The sequence below is a fragment of the Astyanax mexicanus genome, chromosome 24 (genome assembly GCF_023375975.1).
Source record: "Astyanax mexicanus isolate ESR-SI-001 chromosome 24, AstMex3_surface, whole genome shotgun sequence".
Lineage (NCBI taxonomy): Eukaryota > Metazoa > Chordata > Actinopteri > Characiformes > Acestrorhamphidae > Astyanax > Astyanax mexicanus.
In genome coordinates, this window is record NC_064431.1 from 22502286 (window position 1) to 22524303 (window position 22018).

A 22018-nucleotide genomic window follows, 5' to 3' on the forward strand; every position below is an offset into this window, starting at 1 on the left:
CTAGATGGCAAAGGTGCAACAGCAAATGCTGCAAAGCTCTATCTGGCACTGTATTTCTGTCTTACAGCCCTTACACCCACCCTTACTGTGACTCAACTCTCTTTCTCTCTCTCTCTCTCTCTCTCTCTCTCTCTCTCTCTCTCCCTCTCTCTTTCTCTCCATGTGTGTCTATCTCTCTCTGCAGGAAGCTGATGTTCATGTCGTGAGGCGGATGCACGGAAAGGGTAAAATAGGTCGCTGGTTCAGAGAGAAGCAGGGTGCTGGGAGTCAAAGAGAGACAGGCATGGCATCTTACTCACACACACACACACACACACACACACACACACACACTCACACACACACAGGCTTAGGCCCTGAGGCCTTTGTCTGAGGAAAGCTCTCACAAGATTCCTTAGTATGAAGGCACAACACTGTGTCAATATCACACATGAAAACATGTCACCACAAATCTCTCACACACACACGTAGAATGAGTGCATCAGGGACTAGATAACTGGACGCTGTAATCATCTTTGGAAGCATGGGGGCTTTAGAAACACATGGGCTTTATAGCAGAGATAAGCTTGGGAAGAAGGACATGTGACACCATGTCACATGCAGCATGCATATAACATAGCCAGCGAGAGAGAGAGAGAGAGAGAGAGAAGGAGAGAGAGAGATAAGGGCTGGTTCATCTTTCTACACTCACTGTAAAAAAAAATAGTTGCACCCAGAAGGAAGTGTCAGATTGCATTGCTGTATAGAAGGAAAATGTATGGAAAGGTTATCAGGAACAACAAATGATTCAATTTTAGATTGATATATGAAATATTGGTCATATTTATTGAGCTAAAAATACAGTGGTAGTGTCTAAAGCACGTGTATGTATGTGTATGGGTATATATATATGCGCATGGAATTGTAGAGGTTCCTAATGGTGTTCTGTGATAATTCATCCCATACAGCTTGAATATTCACACAGTTTCTGCAGCTTTTGCGGTAAGGGTGGAATGGTGAAAGAGCATTTTCAATCAGGGATATGTTCGGTGATGCAGACCTGCCAACCTTGAAAGAATTTTATAAACAAAAGTCATCCCCCTTCCCTTCTCCAAATGCCCAGTCCACAAGAAGAGAAAAAGGACACCTGAGATTCTTCAGCACAGTGAAGTGGTTCTACAGTTTGGAGGAAAATGAATGAATGCTCCAGAGCATCCCATCATACCTGTCAAGTCTCCCGTTTTGGCCGGGAAACTACCGTATTTTACTCCTCTTTCCCGCCGTCCTCCCGTATTAATATTTTCCCGTAAATTTCCCGTATTATATTAAAATTAAAAAAACTTTATTATTGAGGAGACAGGGCACTGACCGATCTGTGTCTCTTAACCAATCGTGGTGCCAGTTCAAGGAGAAAGTCTCGCCTTTCAGGAGAAACAGCCAATCAGCTTGCTGGTTTCGCGGAGCGCAGAGGTATATCAGATTCTGATAATCTAAATTTAGTGTGTAAGTGGTTCACATGTGGTTATTTTAGATTTCTTGTAAACCTGTCTTAAAATGTAAGGAATACTAAATCTTGGTTGGGCTGGTGGGACGACTTTAAGCGGACGGAGGAAAATATCCCTTATTTTTAAATATAAAACTTGACAGGTATGCATCCCATTCCACTGGCATCATACTGTATATGTTTATTGAAGATTACACCAGCTGTGTGTGCACAACTGTAAACTTGTGTTAGTAATGAGCGAGTCAGTTGATATATTTATTAGATATAGTGTAAAAATATGCTTGGGCATTTAAGCAATATTGGACTGCATGGAAGTCTGTTTAGACGGACAATTCCCATTAGATTCCACCAGTCATCATCATCATCATCCACTGTGCTTTTTGTTTATTCTGAAGGGGCATTAAATACAACTTAAAATGACTTTTTCTTACATATTTAAAATGTAAAAAAGGCCTAAAATCCCAGTCACTAGACGAGTTCACCCTGTCACACATTCTTCCCTGCCTAATGTGGTCCAACACATTCCTGCTCCAAGTCTAGACTGGAATCAGCATTTCCTCCTCCACTAACCCCAAAAATGCCCATTACACATGACCCATCCATTACACACTGCCTGCCCGTCCACAGAGGCCCAGGGCTGGGTGCATGGCTCTTTCTGCTTCAGTTAATTAGCCTGTATGTGGATATGTGAGCAGTTAGCTGTGGGATGTGTACATCTTCTGACACCAGAAATAAAGTGTTAACTAAAGTAAAGTAAAGTAGCACAAGTCAGAGTCTGGCTGTTTTTTCCACCTAGGTACCACCCTCTAAATCCAGCACTTTTTTTCAGCATTCATCTTAAATGCACAGGATGTCTTTCTCTGTATCCTCTGTATTGTCTCCTGAGACAAACCGGGGCTACTAAAGGCCTGATGTCATGTTGGGTGCAGTTTTGGTCCAACATTACGTTAACAAAGTCCTGCAACCAGTGGCCCTACCTTGTCTGAATGCACATGCTCGTCCACACATATACAGTATATACAGTTTATACAGTTTGGAGGAAAATGAAGCGTGAATCAAAGTAGTGTATGGCTCCAGAGGTAGCTTGCCAGCTAGTGTGAGAGCGCGAGAGGCTGTGAACACACTCAAAACAGCAACTTGGGTCTATACTGGTTGCAGGACAATGCTCGTCCACATACTGATGCCATTTCAAGAGCTTGCCTTACAGAACAGAGGAAGAAACTATGGAATGTTCAGGATGCTATTGGATATTCTATTAACACTCCAAACACCCCTACTGCACAATTGGCAGGAATTGGATTATAGCAGAACACCATTAGGAACCTCTACTAAAAACTTCATGCTGAGACATCTGGCATGTCATGTTACATTTATTTCACACTACTTCTGAATGATTAACCTTCATCTTCCTTCTGTAGAAACAGGAACAGCAATCAATCTTCTGTATGGTATGGTATGTATACATTATAAGTTAACTTCTGTCTATGCAATCTGTCTCAAATGCATGTATTTTCTCCTCTTTTCCCTTGCCAGGAAACAAACTCATGGGTTCCCTGTGAGCAGAGAGCACCTGCAACACCTCAGTACGATTAATTACCTCCAGTCTCAGACACCCTCTCTCTCTCTTTCTGTTTTTATCGTTCCTTCAGTCTCTTGCTCTCTCTATCTCTCTTTCTCTCTCGTGTTCTGGAGGTCGGGTCAGGTTCTGTAGGCCCGGAGGGACTGAAGGTTCTGTGTTAGTGTGATGTGTGAGCAGCTCTCCATCGCTGCGTGCGAGTGCCTGGCACAGCATGAAAGAGCCTCGCTGCTCTCTGTAAAAGACACGGGCTTCAGGCCATGATTAAACTCTCTCTTCAACCCTCTCTGATTCTCTCTCATCCTTTCTCTCTCAGTCTCTCATTCCCTCTCTCTTTTCCTCTGTATCTCCCTTTCTCATCCTCTTGCGTGCACCCTCTCTTCCCCTTTCCTGATCTCACTTTCTCTCTCCTGTCCTCTCTTTTTTCCCCTCTCCCTCTCTCCATCAATCTCTCTCCCTTGTTTTATCTTCCTCGCTGTCTCTCATCTCTCATCCTCTCACGACCTGTCTTGTCATTTCTCTCTTTACACTCGTACCACTGCTGTCAAATTTCTATTTTTTCCCTCACTTTCTCTCTCTCCTGTTTCGTCCTCTTTGCCCTCTTTTGCCCTCTGCCTCATCCTCTCTCTATTGTCATCTCTCTCTTTCATTGACTATCTCTCTATTTCTCTCCATTTCTCATCCTTTTGCTCTCACCCTCTCTCTCCCCCTTTTGTCTTCTCCACCTCACTTGCTCTCTCTTTATCTCTCTCTCATCTTCTCTCTTTCATCCCCTCTGTGTCTCTCCATCAATCTCTCTCTCCCTGGTCCCCTCTCTTGCTTTCTCGTTCTCTCTCATCCTGTTTGTCTTCTCTCTTTCTTGTCCTCAGTCTCTTGCCCTCTCTCTCTCTCCATCTCTCTTTTTCTCTTTCATCCTCTCTTTCTCTTCCCTTCCCCCTTTGGCTCCCTCTTTATCTCCATTGTCCTATCTCTCTATTTTGTCCCATTTTTCGCTCCCCTACTTGTTCTCTGTCTCTTTTTCTCTCATCCTCTCTCTCTCGTCCTCTCTCTATCCGAGAGATCGGTAAAAATGTCCAGTTGTTTGAGGACAATAATAATTCTATTAAGCTACTTTATGTGGTGCACACTGCTTATCTTGTCCCTGTAGAAGTAAAAGTATTGCTAATAAAATAGGACTCTAAAGCAGATAAACATCATCAATGTTTTGGCATAATGCATAATGCAACGTGTGGGCTTTTTTCCAGACCTGTAATGCAATCAAATCCTATTAGCAATGCTCAAAAAATTTTATAGAAAGACCACCCTGGACAGTCAAGACAGTTACTTCAACAAAAGCAGGATAAGCTCTTTTTTACATCCTTTAGTTTCAGAAAAAAATATATAAGCATGAATAAACATGTCAGATGTTGAAGAACAAGTTACAAAGACCACATGTGTGTGTTGCCAATACAATAGGACCCTCTGGAGCACATAAACATGAACCGATAAGTACCATAACTAATGCCAAGCATAATTCAGTTATTGTTTTGGGAGTGTACATTACCTATATCACTAAAAGCATCTAAGCTGGTTAGATAAAGACCACTGACAAATGATTAAAGGGGTAAAAAAATCTACACCTAGAAAGCAGATGTTTCTAATAAAGTGTAAAGCACAGCTGATTTGAGGCGTTCCTCATGTGAGAACACTCTTCTGAAGTCCTGTCCCAAATGAGTTGAGGAACACTGCAGAGAAAATTCCACATAAACAACTAAACGAGTCTCGAGAAGGTCTCCAACTGGACAGAAAGTGAAAAACAGCCCTGGAACCAAAGCGAAGACATAAATGTCCAGTTCATTTGTGCTTCAGTTACTGTGTTTATTTGGCTGTATTTTTTTGTCCAGTCACAGGAAACTGGTTCATTACATAATAAAGCTGAAAAATGACCTTCTTGCCGCCAGTTCTGTTAGGCCCTACTGGGCCCTGCTCGGCGGGGTTTTAGAACACATGTGCTGGACAGAAGGAGCTCCAGCACTCCACACTGACCTCAGAAAACACAACAACACCCCAAAAAAACAAACCAAAGGGTATAACCAGCAATGAAACGCAAATTCCTACTCCAGAAAGGTCACATAGGTCTGAGGTACAGGTCACAACATTACAGTTGGAACTGATTGTAAAGTATGCCTGAAAGTTTTTTTAGCGTTAGAAACTGTTAGTAACTGTTGTTTTTTTTTGTCTTTTTTACTTTATTACATAATTGGAACATAGTAACTGTCCCTCACATTGTGCCAAATGATGAATGACTTCTATTAGAGTTCTTATCTAAGTTAAGAACATTTTATAGAATACATTTTGAAGATTCATGTTGTTCACTTGACAGTGACGTTATAAGATAAAGCAGGGATTGTTATTCCAGCCTAACGTAACAGTGACATAATTATGCGCTTCTTTGAAGAGTGAACAGTGTTTTTTTTTTTAAAGATGCACTCATGTTGCGTAAGACCACCTTGGCAGCGCTTCACCGTGAAATTCAATATTGATTCACGTCAAGCCGAACTGCATGGCAAGCTGTCAGGAGGCGACGTCAGCCCGGCTCGTCGGAGCGGGTGGGCTGCCTTGGCGGGAGTGCTCCTGCTCGTGCGAAAACGATGACGGCGGCGGCAACACAAGTGAGTCAGAGCCCCCATTATGCAATGGATTGTCCCAGTAAATAAACAAAGATCATGAGCTGATCTCCACCATACAGTAATCCTGGCTCGTCTCGCGGCTTTCATCTGGGCCTGGAGACGCCTTCGCAGATGCTTGATGGCAAAAATGAGTGGATTTAATGGGCTGGTGCTGCTGAGTCTACGTCTGGGCTTAAGGACTGAGAACCGCCCAGCTTGGGTTTGCGCAACACAGTCAACACTGAGCTTCAGTGATCATGCTGGCTAGAGTGAAGAAAACATTGTGTTAAAAAAAAAAACTAAGCCTAATTTACACTATTTTCCCCTCTAAGACAAAAAGAATAGTTTTGTATGCTGCTAAAAATATCTGTAAAAAAAAAGTGATATTTTGTTAGCAGAGGTTGAAAAAAATTATCTGTAAAAAAACACATTTTCTGGGCTGCAACCATTAGTAGCCATAAATAACCAATTTTGTTGACTTTCCAACTTTACATTTCAGTGTTGACTAATAATTAATTAATTTAAAGACACCTTATTACACTCAGTTGCGGACTGAAACAAGACTGGACTGACCAAATCCGACCCGACTATAATATATACTCCTTTTATTTGAGTTAGACTGCTGTTCAGTTGCAGTTTAACCTGATATATTAGCCAGATAATAACCTCAGCTCTTAACTAATGCCATTTATGCTGCTCTGTGCTAAACCACGTAAAAACTGAATGCGGTACGTGCAGAGTTTACTGCTAGCAGCCATGCAACTCTAACATTTACTGAACATCCCATTGAAAACACTGTGATTGAAAGCGCAGCAGCAAATTTTACACTCCACAAACATACGTGCTGGTCCAGAACACAGGACCTTCTTGCTGTATTTACTTTCTTGCTCCTACGCTAGGTAACTCTGACCAATCAAAAGAGACGACAAGCTTGCATGGTTTGTTGGGTGCATTTTGGTGAGTTTAGGTTTGTGCCTGTGTGAAAACAAACCAAGTAAACAAACTAATAAACTGATTAAGAACAGAAAAAGCAACTACAGGTGTCAAAACGCCTAACCGCAGTGAGAAACATCTCTCTCACTCTCTTCATGGCTCTTTCTCTGCCAACAGCTCTTTCTCTGCTCTCACCATCACCTCCTCTCTTCTCCCTGACAAGGTGCCAGCCAGCACCAGTAATTACAGCCAACTGGGTGAGGAAGAGACAGACTGCTTTAATTTTAGATCTCCCTGATGAGACACTTACAGCGGGAACGTTCAGGAATACACTTGTCCTGTCTTTCAAGTTAAATGCTATGCCAAGACTCATCAGCAACTTGTCTAGTGCCTTTGGATGGCTTTAACCGGTACTGTTAATAATTTAGAAATAGGTGCGTTTATGTAGATCATTTTCTTTAGATCAGGCCTGATGAATGAGACCAGTGTTGCAGGAGTAGTTTCTCGTTATATTCAATTTGCAGTGGCATGCCAAAACTCAAGGGACAGCAGTATGTTCATTAAATTGATCATTTAGTGTTACTTCAGCGTAGTGGCTTGGGATGGCCCACATCTACATTATATCAGTATGTTGAAGTATCATAATTTTTCCTTTGCAATACTGGATTTTCTTTTGAAAATTGATTCAGTATTGCAAAGAAAAAATTGCAATACTTCAACATATTGATATGTTCTTGCACTCTATTAAAGTGAGTAGGACTCACTAGTATTATCTCGGCATTGACAGAATGAAATTTACTCAAACTTCAATTTGTCACAGTTGCTGTTTAATGGGAATTGTGTAATAAGGTGTTAATATGGTGCTGTTGTCACCGCTTTATACAAGTCAATAACCCTTTTGATTTTTCCTATTTTAGGTCATAAATACTAAAAAAAGTTGCTTTAATTGTTTGTGTTAGGTTTATGTTAGATATTTTTATGTGTGTGTGTTTTATTTAACCCTTATGTCATCATTTGTTTACATGTGTTTTCCCATATGATGCAGCATGTGCTCAAACTGCACAGATGGCCATCAGACCAGCCGTCTCTGCTCACGCTTCCAGCTCTCCTGGCGTGGAACCCAGATCAAAAGCTATAAGGGCTGAGAATTTACGAGACAGAGGGATTAGATCTATAGTGAAACAGACCGGGCTTTAGATTTAGTGAGAGGCAGGTTAACTGCCCTGACCTGGTACAGACAAGAGAGAGCAAGAAAAACAAGAGTAAATTTAAATGAAGGTATTTCCACGTCCTTTCTGATCCAGAATGGCAGAAGAAGGCAGGGGGCAGAAGACCTAAAAGAACTATTAAAAAACAAAGTATTTCTATAAAGTTTATATTTGTTTTGGTCTCATGCCCACACAATCATAAACTGCTTTAGGTGACTGAAAATAAAAGGTTTTGGAATACTGTCTTCAGTGATTTTCATTGATTTTTGAAAAACATATAGACTGCTAAAGTTAAGCTTTTCATTACACTGTGACAAAATGGATTTTTTTTTCATATATAAAATTTAACACTTTTTAACCTGGTAAGGAGTGTGTGGGTTATTTAGAAACAGCAGAATAAAAAACAATCTGTATGGTACCATTTTAATTTTCAAATTCTAGTGTGTCTAATTTTAGATCTGTTTTGGCCAATATACTTGTTTTTGTGAGTAATTATCATCAACTTACCTTATTAGTAAGGTATTAACACCCCCTGCTGGGCTGGAATGTTTATGGAAGTGTTTTTAAAGCTGTTTTTAAGTTCTTACTTGATTTTTTCATATCGTGCGTTTGAGGTAGGAATTTGAGGTAGTAAAACACTCAGCCTTTAGAAATGTCCTTCACACAGGTAAGAGTGAAACACTACTCACTTATCTTTAAAAAATATTTAATTTATTTAATGTATAAGAAGAACTGACTAAAGATTCAACTATTGGCCACTTGTGTCTTTGTTAAATTCAGCATTATATTCACAGATATAGCATATATAATTTTTTTTGCTCCTCCTGGTGAAATTATGTGTAGTTTAGCCTAGCTAGCAATTTCCACAGTTAACCTAGCGTTTTGTAGTCAGGTTTTCTGTTTTGTTTTGTTTTTTTCTCATTCTGGCATTTCTAGTATTGTTCTTGCCAGTTCTGACCCTCTTTCAAATTGTGTGAATTTCTTTATTGCTAAAAACAAAACAAAACAAAAAAGCAGGCTAAGCTAATAGGCTAGCTAGTAGAAGCAGCTATAGTAGCTAGTTTGTCTGTTGGTCCCTTTATATGAATAAAAAAACCTGTCAACTTGTTTTAGCAAGTTTATTTAAGATTACTACAACAACTAAAGACAGGTATCTAGTGATATAGGCACAGCGCTAACAAAGCTAAATAAGGTTTTCCAAAAGCTAAGCTAGATCAACTGTTAAACTAGCTAGTTAGTTAGCTTAGTCCTGCAGCTGTAAGTAGGGAGTACATATGTAACATTTTTGTACTCTCCTAGCTCTTTAAGCAAAATAAAGGTTTTTACCTCAATTTTGTCAGCACTTTACACATTTTCACCAGGCTATGACCTAAATATGTCGGCCCTTTCTTGGTCAACAGCAGGAATTTGCCATCTCCACCGCAGACAGGCTCACAAAAACAGTTTATCACACAAATAAACTTGCTTTAATTAACCATAAAAACAGTGCACTGGTAAAAAAAAAAAATCTCACCCAAAGCTAGAAGCAGGAAAACACAGCGCTGGTGTTGTGCTGATGCATCAAGAAGCAGGAAAGGATCAGCAGTCTTTGGGCTGACAATTAAAAAGCCACAGGTCTTTTATACCCCTGCCCTGGAATTTCCTCTGCTCCAAAAAGCCCCATATTCTCGTTCATTGCTGCTGTGCCTGCAGGTACTCTGTTTTAACTGTAACAAGCTAAAATAATGGAGCTGAGTTACTGAAATCAGGTGCTTTGGAGATACACATGGAGCAAATACCTGTGGGCAGTTCAGGGTCTTCATGGGTTTAGTGGAAAAACTGTAAAAGGATGTTAAAGTAGCTGCTGGTGACCCACGGATGTCACACATGTCTATATAGTCTCATGTTACTTCCCTCTTCCTCCCACTTTCATTCTCTCACTCTCTCTTTCTCTCTATCTCTCAGTTCTTTTTCTTGTGTTATGTTTCCAATTATACCAGCCCTCAAAAACAGGAAAAGAACAGTCTCAATATAAGCCATATCCCACATGTGGCTATTTTTTGACTTCCAGACTGGACAGAAAGCTCAGTATTACAGAACGTTTCTGCATGTATAATTACACTTCTGTGAAGCAGCATTATTGCAAAAAAGTACACTAAAATCTTAGAGCAGCATAAGGTGACCATGGGCCCTATGTCAACCTGCAGAAGGCGCATAGGTGGGGTGTGTTCAAGTAAATGTCTGGTGTGTTGTTATCTTGGCAGTGCACAAACTCAACTATTCCATCAACAATAAACAAAGTACTAAATATAAGAACATTGCTGTTCACATAAATGACCTGCTGGTGCACCTTCACAGCGTGAGCATGCATGTCAGTTTCCTCTGCTGAGACGAGCAGAAGTGCTGCGCCATTAAAATACCAATCTGCCAATTTTCCCTTAAAGAAAATGGCATGGCTGTAGAAAAAGATGGTACAGGTAGTAGACTCCAGCAGTCCTGACTGAATTTTTAAATTAAAAATGCAACAAAGTAGTTGTGAGTGGGACTGGTAACATTGCAAAGTTGTAAATGCTTCTACTACAACCTTTTTGGAATGCCTGAATTACAGAAATGGATGTGTACTGACAAATTAAATTAGGTTGGTCAGACAAAACATGAAATGTATTGGGTTCAATCAGTCTGTAAAGAAATAAAAGTCATAGCACATATAAGAAACACTGTTTTCTTATTCAGTTTTTATACTGTATATCCTGATCAAAATGCTCCCATTTACATTAATCTAGCATCAGCTTCCTCAAGTTAAACCTACAAACTGTAAGTCTGATCTTAGACCACCACCCACAGCTTCATGCTAATGCTAATGCCGACTCCTACAGTATACACATGCTATATATTTTTGTGCACATAGCTGTCAGAGTGGCATGTGGAACACATCATTCACATGTGATGTGAAACACTCCGTGTAAAGTGATTAGGCTTTTCCGAGGTTGAGTCGTGCCCCCGGCCCAAGTTTCACAATAAAGCAACCAAAGGGACACCAGAGGTGCAGCCGTGTGATGGACCATTACGGCATTTAAATGTGGGAAGTGTGTGTATGTGTGTGCGTGTTTTATTAGGGACGCATGTGTGCACATTGTGGCAAACCAGGGAGTCATGTCTCACCATGTGGTAGTTGACGAGTTCCTGAAGGCTCTCTCCACATTTCTCCAGACACTCCTGCAAAATAGCAAACACACACACACACACAGTATTTTAGCACACAAGCTTCCTGTGATCACATTCTCTCAAGACAAAAATAGTTAAGATCTAGTGTACAAAACCCAGCACTGGATAGGATGCAGCTTAAATGTCAGCTACTCTATACTTTGACTTTGAGAAGTGGGAATTATATGCAAAATCCTGGTTGTCTAAAGGACAGAAATAACATTTTTTTTATTTAAACCTGGAAATTACAGAAAGTTTTAGAATATACACACTTGCTAGGGGACACAGTACATTTTGCTTTGTCCACTTCACAATGTACAATTCACATGGCCTTGCTATGAGCATGCTGGCACTGACAAGATAACACCTCATGACTTATACATATTTGGGCATCCCTAGCAGTCCCCTTAGGTAACACTTCATGATCAATTTTCACACTGCTGTCCCATGACATCTGGAATATCAATGTTTAAAATATAGAAACTATAAACCTTTCCCAAGCAATTTTTCATTTTGCAATGATCAAACAATTGATTTTATTCTTGTAATAATAACAGTACCAGTTCATGCCACCCAAGACAATGGACAAATTGTTGGTGGGCCTTGGCATGTAACTTGACAGGCAGCATAACTGTGTTATGAAGAAACTTCTTTCTAAAAATGCACTCTTAGTAGTAAAAGTTTAAAAATTAAAAACTATGTTTTATATTATTATTTATTTCTAATTTATATTCCATTTTCTCCCCAGTTTACAAGGCCAATTACCCAACCCACTCATAGGGGACTGCCCCTATCACTGTGATGCCCCAACACAAGGAGGGTGAAGACTAGCACATGCCTCTTCCGATACATGTGAAGTCAGCCACCGCCTCTTTTTGAACTGCTGCTGATGCAGCATTGCAAAGTAGCATCAAAGAGCGCTCAGAGGAAAGCACAGTGACTCGGTTCTAATACATCAGCTTACAGACACGCCTTGTGCTGTTTGACATCACCCTTTGGAGTGATGAGGGGAGAGAGCACCATCTACCAACTCAGAGAGAGCAAGGCCAATTGTGCTCTCTCAGGGCTCTGGCAGCTGATGGCAAGCTGCATAAATAGGATTAGAACCAGCGATTTCCTGATCATAGTGACAGCGTTTAGCCTGCTGGGTCTCTCGGAGCCCATAATGACTACTTAATGCATCTTAAGTGATGGTACATCAGTTTTAATTACATTTAATGATCAATCATTCCAAGAAGTAATCCAAATTCAAATACATTTTTATTTAGAAATATAGAAATTCAACAAAAGCTTTTTGGGGCTTCAGATGATTTAGAAATATAGTCTAATTGCACAGAGCATGTGGAAGAGTACTTATAATGTAGGTTAATGTGAATAAACTGCTATGTGAAATTATTATTATTTTTTTAAGCATATTGTTTTTTTCATTCATGTGAAATACTGTTTAACAAAATGTAGAGATCAATTACATTCAACACAACAAACCTCCCAGACCAGGCTGTTTTAGAATAAACATATTAGACTTTGCAGGAATGGTCGTGCCAGGACACTGATACAATTATTATTTTGAATATTTTATTGTCTACCAAATCATGATTAGTACAGATTTCAATTTAAAAGAAAAAAATATATTCTTTTACGACTGATTTAATTGTATATAATACCTTAATCATTAAATATTTCTACCAGTTTCATTATTATATTATATTAACTGATTTTTTGTGAAAAATAACTGAATTAAAAATCAATTAGAGTGATACTAATTCAAATAATTGAAGAAACAAATGAATGCATGTCCACTCACAGAAATCATTTCCTCCTTGCAGTGCTGAGACAGGTCCCGAATGCCATTGATGAAGAGTTTATTGGCACTGGCGTACGCCCGGCCAGCCTCGATCATCCCACTGCACAGCTTCACCAGCTAACAGAGAAAGAGAAACAGAGAGCGAGAGAGATAAACATAAAATATACTGCCTGTTTTATTGTCCAATCCTATATGGTCTAATTTCAGGGCCCTAAAGAGGGAGGAAAATTAGGCGTGACACTGAAATTACAGCTGTGCCGACCGTTTACACCCAGATCAGCCTACAATTATCACCCCACAGCAAGTGAGAGCGCTAACATAAACACAGTGCCACACCGTGCTGTTAAGATGCCAGCCTGCAGACTGGATAATAGACATGGACACACACACACACACGCAGCAGGAGGGCATGGATGTAGGCAGAACACAGAGACACACACACACACATGCACAAATTAAACAAACACAGCCTTAAGACTGAGTTAATTAGACGTTCTGGTTCGGGAAGTCATTTTAAAACCAGCGTGGAGCTCTACAGTATCTCTAATATTAAATTAATACTGCCGTATAGAAAAAGAATGCACTCGATACGCCCAAATATACATGCCTTCTAGTAACAAATGCATTCAGTGATTTTAGGTCACACCCACTGTTGCTAAAACAGATGTGCAAATGCACACACTGAAAACAAGCTTGTCTAGTCCCTGTAGAGAAGTATTGCCAAAAGAACTCTCTGGAGAAGATGAGCCTATACCAGGTGTGGGTATTAGTTACAGGACTAACCCCCCCACACACACTCTTTATTAAGCTGTGGAGCACTGCAGTACAGTATAAAAAAGACCATGTCAAGTCCCTGATGAAAATACATAAATTAATCCTGCCAAAATAAGAGTCACTATAAAAAACAAACAAACAGACTGTGTCAAAAATAAACTCACTAATTCAAATGAACAGTCAATTATACAAATAAACAAAAAGTCTATGTGAAAAATAAGTAATTAAAATAGACTGTCTTGTATGACTGCATTTTAGGGCCACTCTTAAAAAATAAAATAAAATCAGTTCACTTGGAGAATAAAGTCATAATATTATGAGATTAAAGTCGTAATGTTACAAGAATAAAGTCGTAATATTAATATAATTAATATGCAGTTTCAGAGCGGAGCACTGAGTGAGGGAAAGGGGCATTTTCCTTTCATTATCTGTTACAGGGCTGCTGTGATCACCATCAGTTATCTACACTTATAACCTACTGATTATTAATGCTCTAGTGTTACAGCTGGATAATACAGTGTGAAGATTTTGCCATGGTTGACTGCTGTGCAGACATTTCCTTCCTTTTGCATCAGTTTTGGGACCAAAAGAACATAAATACTGTAATTTCCAGTGGTGAATAATGGAAATAAACCTTTTATTGATGCAGGATGTTTAATACTACTTAACAAACAGGTCATTAATACAGACTGTGTCAAAATCCAAAACATTACTTCAAAATAAAAGTCACCAATACCAACTAACAAACATTGTCAAAATATGAGTCACTAATAAAAAAAAAAAACATGCGGTGTCAAAATAAATTAAATCACCAATACAAAATGTATCTATAGCTTATTGTCTACAGTATTGTGTATTCCCCATACACATGCATGCACTAAACTGTGATGGTTTGGTTTGCTACAAACAGTAGACATTCCATTACACTCCTAACGTATAGACATGAACTCAGTTTTGCTTACACATCATCCACCATAAGGCCTTAATAACACACTCTCTATTTCACTCCCCCGTCTCCCGCTCACACACATGTGCTCATAGTCTGCCCACTGTGTTACACATATAATTCATCCTTGCTCTCTTAAGTGTTGTGCTGTACCATTCATAATCCATTAGAGCTGAGTGCACACCACATGCACATGCGTGGCTGGGAAACGAGGAGTGAGTGTGTTACAGTCCAATCGCTGAACACGTGGAGATGAGGACCTGTACGTGGGTACATTAATGACACCATGCGTTACGCATAAGTGGGATACCATTCAAAATACATTACTTATTGAATTATTTCAGCAAGGATGTTATAAAATATAGATCAAATTAGATCAAACTGAGCTAATGTTATGCCTGTAGTCGCAATGCAGTCGACAGCATAGCTTATCTATGGCCCTATTCACTGGCGTCAGGCATTAACAAGTATCCTGTGTGATCCCCTGTGAGCACTTGTGAGCACTAGTTGGATTGCTTCCATAATTTCCTACTGGAGGGATAAAACGCACCAAAAAAACAATGATATTGTTTATCGCAATTATTTCTGGGACATTTTATCATCAAAATAAGGTATTTTTAAAAATGGAGCAGTTCAATTAGCCGCCAGCGTCCTTATAAAGCCGCGCTGATTCTAAATCCATTGCTCCACTGGCGCTGTTGAGCAAAACCAATTATACCAATGATAGTTTCTCCAATACCATTCCATTCTGTTTGTTGCAGCCCTATAGAAGCTAATTATGCGGAAGCATGTGCAGACCGGAGAGATAGTGGGGGCTTCTCAGTGTGGCATCTGTCCCCTTCATTACATCCACGGACGGGAAGAAACGGCAGACTCGTTCTAATCACATTAGCAGCAAACTGGAACGTATACCACAGCGGCACGTGTGGGACGCCTCACATGAATATATGCTTATAGTCGTGTCGGCGCGTATTAGAGGAATGCCGAGTCGATAAAGGAAGAAGGACAGAGCGGAATGGAGAGGGAGCAAGGGAACGAGGGAATGAGGAGGAGGAGTAGAGTACAAATAAAAATGGGACAGAATACAATACTTGCTTACTTTCAGTTTAAAACAGCAATATAGCTAATATAGCTGCACTGATTGTCAATTTGGCTAATGTATAGCTGCCTAAATCAGATTAGCCTAGTCGATCAATTAGTTATAGCACTGTTTAAAGGAGAACGCCGATGTAAAATGGACTTTGGGTGAATAAAAATGAATAAAGTGCTTACCTTTGTTAAATAGCCCACCTCCGTTCTCCCGCAGCTTTCTGAGATCCAGTATTTTTTGTGCACTTTGCCCAAACAGGCTTTTAGAATGAGTGAGATGGGGCATAATTTTCCCCTGCAGATAAATCGCTTTTTCCACTGTTATTCAGGCTCAAAGTAGCTCCACACTTCATTGGTAGAATCCGCAGAGCCCTGACATTTAAAATGGGGCATTTAGAACTTTAAAACTGCACAAGAAGTTTATTAAAAGCCATTGTTTACATCCCGTAGTGCAGGTAAATCTCCAGGTGCCACCATCTTAAATTTAAGTCACAATAAGTCAACCGTCAAGCACAAACAAATAGGTAGGATAGTTGAGCAAATTGCAAAATTAATTTCTGGGAAAAGCATGAATTCCAGCTGTTGCTGAAAATATCTGGCTACTGTCGATATTAGAATGCCAAGAACCAACAACAAATTACATACATTAAATTACACATTGCTTAAAAAGTTGTACTGTTTGTGTTTGGCGGTTGATTTATTGTGACTTAAATTTAAGATGCTGGTGCCCAAAGATTTACCTATGCTAAGGAAAGTTAACAGTGTTTTTTAACAAAGTTCTTGTGCACTTTTTAAGTTCTTACTGCCTTGTTTTAAATGTCATGGCTCTCCAGATTCTACTAATGAAGTGAGGAGCTACTTTGAGCCTGGATAACAAAGGAAAAAGCAATATGCCCCATCCCACTCATTCTAAAAGTGTGTTTGGGCAAAGTGCACAAAATACTGGATCTCAGAAAGCTGCGGGAGAGCAGAGGGGGGCCATTCAACAAAGATAAGTACTTTTTATCACATTTTAGTCTATTTAATTCAATTTCATACTGGAGTTCTCCTTTAACCTAACAAACTCTAGAGTTTAGTCTTGGACAAAAACTAATAGGAGTGAATGGGAGTAATGAGGGATTACAATAAAAATAAATAAATAAATGAGTACAGGTCACAACAACTGAAACTTGTTCTTGCGGGCCTTTCTTGAGATGGGAGTTTATCCGAAAAAGTGATTATAAATAAAAAATGTCTTATGTGGTGAAAATCAGAAAAAAGAATAAAATAGGCAGTGCAGGGGGTGGTAATGATTGTGACTGTGTCACAACTGGAGAGAACGGGTACGTCCATATTCCATGCAGATGCAGAAGGACTTTTCCCTCAGGTCAGTAGAGAATTTTTTAGCTTGCATGTGACGTGGCGAAAGTCATGGGACATAATAGTTCCTGTCTCATGAAATCTGGCACGTCTGTGTATCAGCTAGCACAGGTTTTCTCTGAGACATAAAAACAGATTGCAGACCCTAATAGTACATTATCCTGGTGGAGCTAGAGGGTAGGTATTTTTAATAAAGTGGCCATTGAGGGGATTGTTCTTTTCTATGCTAGTCTACTGCTGGGTCTATCCAGGCCTGTCTCTTGATCCTCGTTAATCCCCTATGATCAGAGGTAAGACTTAGCAAGCATGACTCCACTGCACCAGAACACTGATATTATCACTCACAGCCCTGTTTCCTATCTCCTCAGATCCCACAAAGCCTGAGGCAACAAAATTCAAAAGGAATTACCATCAGCTCTCCATGGCATACTGCAATCCAAAATATAAAGTTCCAGTTTTGCTGGTATGAGCTACTTGAGTGTCTGATTGGCTGCTGTAATGCTTTAGGAAATGTACCTTGTCCAGTTTGGCCTCGACATCGACCACATCTGTCTCCACCTCGTCGATATTCGCCCTAAAAAATAGAAAAACAGAGAGATTTAACATATTCCTGTTAGAAATACAGATGATGGTGAGAGCAGCTTTCACAAAACAGAATCACAAAAAACAGTGTATAAAAAAACAGTTAAGGCCCAATAAACCATCATCAGATCATCAGAAACACTCCCTGTTTAGCAGAAAACTCTTTTTATTATATCACAAATAACAGAGATGACCTATACAGTACAGCTAAATATGTTTAAAATTTTTCTATTTCCAAGGTATCTGAAGCATGATGGAACAGGGTTCCTTCTTAAGAGAAGTTATAAGATGAGATGAGAAGTTGAGAAAGTCAAGTTGAACTAAGGTGGGAAAAAGAGAAGACAAGGTGAGCATAGAAAAAGGGAGAAGTGAGAAAAAAGGAGAAGAGAGAAACCATAAGAATCAGAGAAGATGGGAGTGGAGGAGACAGAAGATGAGAAAGGAAAAGGGGTGAAAACAATTTTGAGAAGAGAAAAAAGGAAGAGAAATTGAGTGAGAAGATGAAAAAGATAAGATGAGAGAAGACAAGATGAGGTGAGTTGAGGAAAGCAAAAACAAGACAATATAAGAGAGGAGAAAAAAAGAGAGGATAGTCGAGAAAGTGTGAGAATAATAGGTGAAAGAGAACATTTGATATGAGTTGAGGTGAGAAGAAAAAACGGAAGATGTGGGAGAAGAGGGGTTGAGAAGAATGAAAAAGACAAATTAAATAAAAGACAAATGAAAATAACAACTGAGCACAGAAGATTGGAGTAAACAGTAGTCTAGAGATTAGTAATGTAGAGTAGAGATAAGCAGTGTACAGTTATGTAGTGTAAAATAGAGATAAATAGTGTAGTGTAGATTAGAGATTAGTGTAGAGATGAGTAGTTTAGAGATGAGATAAAGAATAGTGTACCTGAGGGGACGCTGTGTCTGTACTTAAATAAATCAGGTTAATGAGTGTCAGTGTGAAAGCCCTGAGCGCTGTGACTATTCCTGACTGTCTCATTACTACACTTCACACTGCAGCTCCACTAACTCATGGCACGGCCCAGTTCCACCAACCAGTACGCCAGACAAAGAGTGAGCTGGATCTAATTACCCCCCTCTGCTCTTTCTATACACTCTCTATCATTGTACAATTAAAGGTTTGGAGCTATATGAGCTGGACGTAATTGTGCAGTGTACATTAAATAATGCATCACTTCACAAACACTGCCTGTGTTTATTCCCTTCCCAGTTCTGAACACTACTGTTGTTAGGTCAGTCAACAGAACACAGCTCGGTAAGCGTTCCATAGAACGCTAGAGAACCCTACACTGTTTGCAGCAACAGAAGTCATATGTAAGCATATTTTTTTATATTTCCATTTATGGAGAAAATACTAGTTTGAACATAATATTGTCTTGTATTTGAACAGTTCTGTGTATAGGACTGACAGGACTTAATGAGATACTAATAGAGTGCTAATAAACTGTGTAATTCCAGTAAACTAAGGCACTGTGCCACTATGAAGGATAGCCGGTACAAATCCCAGGTCATGCTATTTGCCATCAGCAGACAGAGTCTTGAGAGAGCACAATTGGCCATGCTTTCTATAGGTGGGCTTTCCTCAGAGCTTGCTGGCTACTCGATAATGCTAATCATCAGCATCATTCGAAAAGATCGGTGCGGCCATCTTGGATTCTGAACCCTGGGATGGTGAGAATCCAGATTCTTGACAGATTTGCTTTCCATGCAATGTGCTCAGAACCAAAATGTAACATCATGGAAATGTTCTAAGAACGTAGTATTCTTAGTTAGCCTAATCATTAGGGGTGTCACAATTCTCTACATCCTCGATTCGATTTTATTTCCGATTTTAGGGTCTTTTTTAGGGATTTTAGATTCTCGATTATCTTTTTTCTTTTTTTTTTTTACAGCAGAGAGGCCTATGCCAGTTTTAGATTAGTCTATGGTCAGTCAATGGTTTGATTCATCAAATTTACAATAAATTATTTCAAAAGGTGGGCTTGATATAAGTGATGCAAAGTGATACAAGTGATTTGTAATACACCACATTAGGCACTAATGGTCAAATTTAAATAATTTAATGAAGATATATATGTAATGCCATCTAGTGGCTTTTTTGGTAGCAACAATGTGCAACATAAAATAAATAATAAAAAAATACAAGAACAGGCATGTACAAAATAATATAACAATTAGAGCCTTAACAAACTCAACTCTACTATAACCTACTATAAAGTTAAACATGAAAAATAAGACTTGGTCCCTGAGAATGACAAGTTTTTTTCTTTAACAAAGATATTATTTATCTGAGTGAAAGATGCTCCTTACAGTACCAAAACTATTAACATATTTGAGGCTAGACAAAACAACTGTTATTTTTATATTTTCAAGTTTTTCTTTAAGAAGATGAGAATGTCCACATTCTCTGGAGAAAGGGCTGCTCTTTGAGCAGTCACAATGTCTGCGGCGTCGGCTACAGTGTGCTGCGCCATTTGTGTAGCGCGCACGCTTGCTTGCATAGCTAAGAGGGAGGGACCGTCGATCCTCTTTTTGACTTCAAGGCTCGAAACCATGACATAATTTCAATCGATTTTGATGAAATATCGAAATCGTGACACCCCTACTTATCATGTGTAATATTTCATCCAATAAATATTGTCCAAAAAAGAAAACCAAAGGTACAATTTTAACTAGTTTGCTGCACTTAATCTGAAAACGACCTGAATCTGATTTCATGGCCAACTACCTCTTTAAGTGGCTGTACTCAGATGGAGCAAGCATGGAGAAGAGGCCAGCAGGCCAGGCCTGGCTCACGCTCCAGCTCTGACAGCCTCTCTCAGGGGACAGGGTGAGTTTGCAGCTTGGGTGCCAAGCCCCGGGACTCAGCGGCCCAAAGCCAGCATCCCTGTCCAGAGAGGCACTTCCAGTAGGTGTGGTGTTTTATTGATGGCAGCTCTCTAGCTAATTCTCCAGCTGAATCCTGCAGTGTCTGGGGGCTGACATTTGTCTAAAACAATAGCAGTGCTCTGTGGTAATGCAAAAAAACAACAACAACACTGCTATTATCTGCTTCATGGGGGTTATGGGGTCATGGACTTTGTTGGTTTAGCTTTGACACATGACAGCTGAGAGAAATAGAGCAGTTCAGAATGCACTGAGCCTTGGTATTCCCTGTCATCTTTGAGACAAAGCTGCGGGGATGTCACATTCCTTTGATTCTATTGTTGGGGGCACCTTAAGCAGTGCAGACAGCTGAGCTCTATCTATATGGCTGAACTGAATTTAAAAGACCTCCCTGAGAATACTGTATTAGGCTGGTGGGGTGCTTTCATACCCATACAAAAGGCTGAGACTGAAAATTCACTTCTTTTTGGGTGCTGGTCAAAAGAGTTGCCCACTAAGCAAGTAGATCTGTAGAATATCCCAAAACAATGGCATTGATGGATCCACAACTACTGTGAAATGTCTAATGAAATAAATCAATATTAGTCGACTAAGTGCTATAGTGTAATAACATAAAATAAGATAATAAAAAAAACAAGTATAAACATGTACAGAAAAAGTTAAACGTTGCGATATACATCTAGTAAACTCATGTATTGTCTAGAATCCAGAGTTCCCACTTGTAAATATGAATTCACTAGCTGGTTCATTGCAATTTGCAAGTTGTTTACACAACGTAAGCACCACTTTTAGCTAAAAACAGCTGAATAGCAATGTAAATTTAGAATAGGTATGGCTAAAATTACAGTAGGTTACCTTAATAAATGTCACAATCCACAAAAGCCAGTCAGTTTAAGATTAGGCTTATAGTCAGAACAATGCTATTCCTTGGGATATAAGCTTTCAGAACATATTCATGCAATATTTGATTAAATAAGTAATAAGTGTCACAGCAAGCCAATTAGAGATTTAGGCGCATACTCTGCACAGTGCTATTTTTTGTAGTATATACTATATGCTTTCAGAAGACCTTAGCTAACTGGCGTGCTACCTGAGCCTGGTGAAAATTAATACTTTATTTATTTTTAAAAAATAATAAAAACACAGCTTAGCTACAGTAGACAGCTCATAAGCAAATCATTTTTAGAGTGATCTTAAATAGCATATCAATGCTGTCCAATTAAAAAAAACAAAACAGCAACTTTACAGGAGAGAGATAAAACCTTCTTAACTGAATTATTGAGCCAAAAAAGGTAAAAAGATATTGATCTATGTAATGATAAATAGCAAAATTGCAAAAATGTAGATGTAGATACAGGTAGGATATGCTGTTGATTAAGTATGGCAATACACCGCTACCTTAAGTGTCATAATCCTACATTAGCTAGCAGAAGCGACAGCAGTTAATTGGAGGTAATCTGAGGTAAATATTTTAGCTGGCTATGCTTTGGAAGAGAATCATTCACTAGACAGCTCAGTTACAGTCAGAATGTCAG

At 39.4% G+C, this 22018-nt stretch overlaps 1 protein-coding gene across 1 annotated transcript in view; it reads right to left on the reverse strand.

The window, feature by feature from the left end:
* acap3b (ArfGAP with coiled-coil, ankyrin repeat and PH domains 3b) overlaps positions 1 to 22018 on the reverse strand; it is a 93908-nt gene that overhangs the window by 32373 nt on the left and 39517 nt on the right. Inside the window, exons 2-4 of the mRNA XM_022682746.2 lie at positions 17520 to 17577; positions 12836 to 12952; positions 10990 to 11043 (exon numbers count right to left, since the gene is read on the reverse strand). Coding sequence (XP_022538467.1) covers positions 10990 to 11043; positions 12836 to 12952; positions 17520 to 17577 — 229 coding nt within the window. The remainder of the gene's footprint in view (positions 1 to 10989; positions 11044 to 12835; positions 12953 to 17519; positions 17578 to 22018) is intronic.